The 2,433-nt window shown below is 43.0% G+C and overlaps 1 protein-coding gene across 1 annotated transcript; it reads left to right on the forward strand.

Moving 5' to 3' along the window:
• Positions 1-652: 652 nt before the first annotated feature.
• On the forward strand, positions 653-1,615 carry LOC138450146 (olfactory receptor 11L1-like). The gene has a single exon (XM_069604822.1). It carries the CDS (start codon positions 653-655, stop codon positions 1,613-1,615), a length of 963 nt encoding a protein of 320 aa, XP_069460923.1.
• The last annotated feature ends 818 nt before the right edge of the window (positions 1,616-2,433 follow it).

The raw sequence follows: 2,433 nt of genomic DNA on the forward strand, positions 1-2,433 counted from the left end.
CATGCACTTCCAGGATGCGCCTTCCACCTTTCATTCCCTCCACCCAGCTCCCAGCATGATCTGATCATCTCCAAGATATGTCGATCACTCACTTTGGTATTTAATTGATTAGAACCTAAATGTGCAAACCTTCTTGGAAAGCCAAACCAATGATGGGTTCCCTGATTCTGAAGTTCTGTATTTTCCCACTCCATCAGAATTCCCATATCAAAGAGTTGCCTCTCAATTGGACGTCCAAAATTCAAGGTCATACCACAGATTATTTCTGGAAATACATGTATAGCCAAACAACAAGAACTCACAATAAACACAAAGGGAAGCACAATGTGTCTGGTATGTTTACAGTGAGTTAAAGATCACCTGCCTGCTAGAGTATTGATACTGGCCTGCATACTTCATTTGGCAAGTCTACTGAAGACTGAGTTTCATGTGTGTGTGTGTTGGCTTTCCAGGCCAGTCGCTTTAGCCTTATCTCACATTTACTGTGAACATTCTTGGGTATTGCCATGAGTTAATCCCCTGTGGTTGGGATAGATCACAGAATGCCACCTACATGCACTGCAGTATGTGTAGATATCAACATATGATCCATGCATGCCTTACTGCATGAAGACTGTGTGAAAATAACAATGTGCCTATTTGTGAATTTCAGATGGCAAACAGTGCCAGCAAGCGGTGCTTGGGAAACGCGACCGGCGTAACAGAATTCCTGCTCCTAGGATTCCAGGTTCTTCCAGAGGTCCAGCCCGTACTCTTTATGGCATTTCTCATCATCTACATATTAACCGTGGCCGGGAATGTCCTGATCGTGGTCATGGTTTCCGTGGATGTCCGCCTTCACTCGCCCATGTACTTCTTCCTTGGAAATTTGTCCTTCTTAGAAATCTGGTACCCGACCACCACCGTGCCCACCATGATTGCTGGCATCTTGACCAGGGGAAGAGTCATTTCTTTTGCCGGGTGCATCTCACAGTTTTATTTCTTTGTTTCCTTTGCAGGCACTGAGTGCTTCCTCTTGACAGTGATGGCCTACGACAGATATGTCGCCATATGTTTTCCCTTACATTACACGGTCCTCATGGGACGATGGTTGTGCCTGAAGCTTGTTCTGAGTGCTTGGGCCGCTGGATTTACACCACCTCTGGTCACTGTCTTCTTACTGTGCAGATTACACTTCTTTGGTGGTATGGAGATTGACCATTTCTTTTGTGAATTTGCACCCTTGTTGAAAGCCACCTGCTCAGATAGCTCTGTTGTTCAGATGTATGTTTTTGCCCTGTCTGCCAGCATCTTGTCAATCCCATTCATTTTCATCATTATATCTTACGCGTACATAATGTCGGCCATTTTGAGAATCCCTTCAGCGGTGGGGAGACACAGGGCCTTCTCTACCTGCAGCTCCCATCTCACAGTGGTCATTATATACTTTGGCACGCTGATAGCTATATATGTGTCACCATCGATTGGCCATTACAGCAACCTAAGCAAAGTGTTATCCCTGCTGTACACAGTGGCCACCCCGCTGATGAATCCCGTCATATACGCGCTCAGGAACAAGGAAATCCAGAACACATTAAGAAAAGCCTTACGTGCATTTGTCGGTCCTCGGATCTGAAAAGAAACAAAAGGACCTTTTTCCGGATGCTGGTAGTGACTTGAACATTTAGCAAACTTGGTCTAGATTCATGGCACGCACCCAAGAGTTGGCTAATCATTAGGTGGCACACTGTTCTTTCCATAGAACACATCTCATCTTCTAATCAATAAGTAAAGGTTGGTCAAGTATTTGCTGGTGGAGCATCATCAGTATTATCACAATGTTTGTCAAATTGTGAAGTCCATGCACAACCTGCTCACATCATGTTATCATCTAGTAGCCCACAGGGAAATATACACAGAAACGTGTTCTTATTAAGTGCCCATGTCAGGAAGAAAAGGGTTAACATCATTGAATGCATAATGCAGAGGGTGATCCACACTGTGGGCCACAAATGACCTTAGAATTTAGAATCATGAATCATGCTTATGTATGATGCTGGCTTGACCTGGAATGTCAAAATCTAGATCTGTATATATATATTGCATTTGTTTCTCCACTATTCATGCAACATTGGCGTTTGTTTACTCTGCTACATTTAGTTAAACAGGGTCAGTAGAAAAGGATTGAGTTCCTCTACCTGTGTCAACCAGATTGACTCACAATTAGAACCATTCTTTTGTTGCGATATTATGCCTCCGACCTGTGACTTATAGAATTTGGTTTTGTTACAAAGACATTTTTCCGACCTGTATACAAATGTTCTAGCCTATACACTAGGCCTCTTCACATGCATTATTTGTTTTGATTCACCGGTCTGAGGTGTGGTTTTATGATTTTTCTATTCGTTTATTGTATCTGTGTAATTTGAAGCAGACTTTACTATAATTTTGATA

Source organism: Ambystoma mexicanum, chromosome 1p (assembly GCF_040938575.1).
Source record: "Ambystoma mexicanum isolate Mex_15411 chromosome 1p, UKY_AmexF1_1, whole genome shotgun sequence".
Lineage (NCBI taxonomy): Eukaryota > Metazoa > Chordata > Amphibia > Caudata > Ambystomatidae > Ambystoma > Ambystoma mexicanum.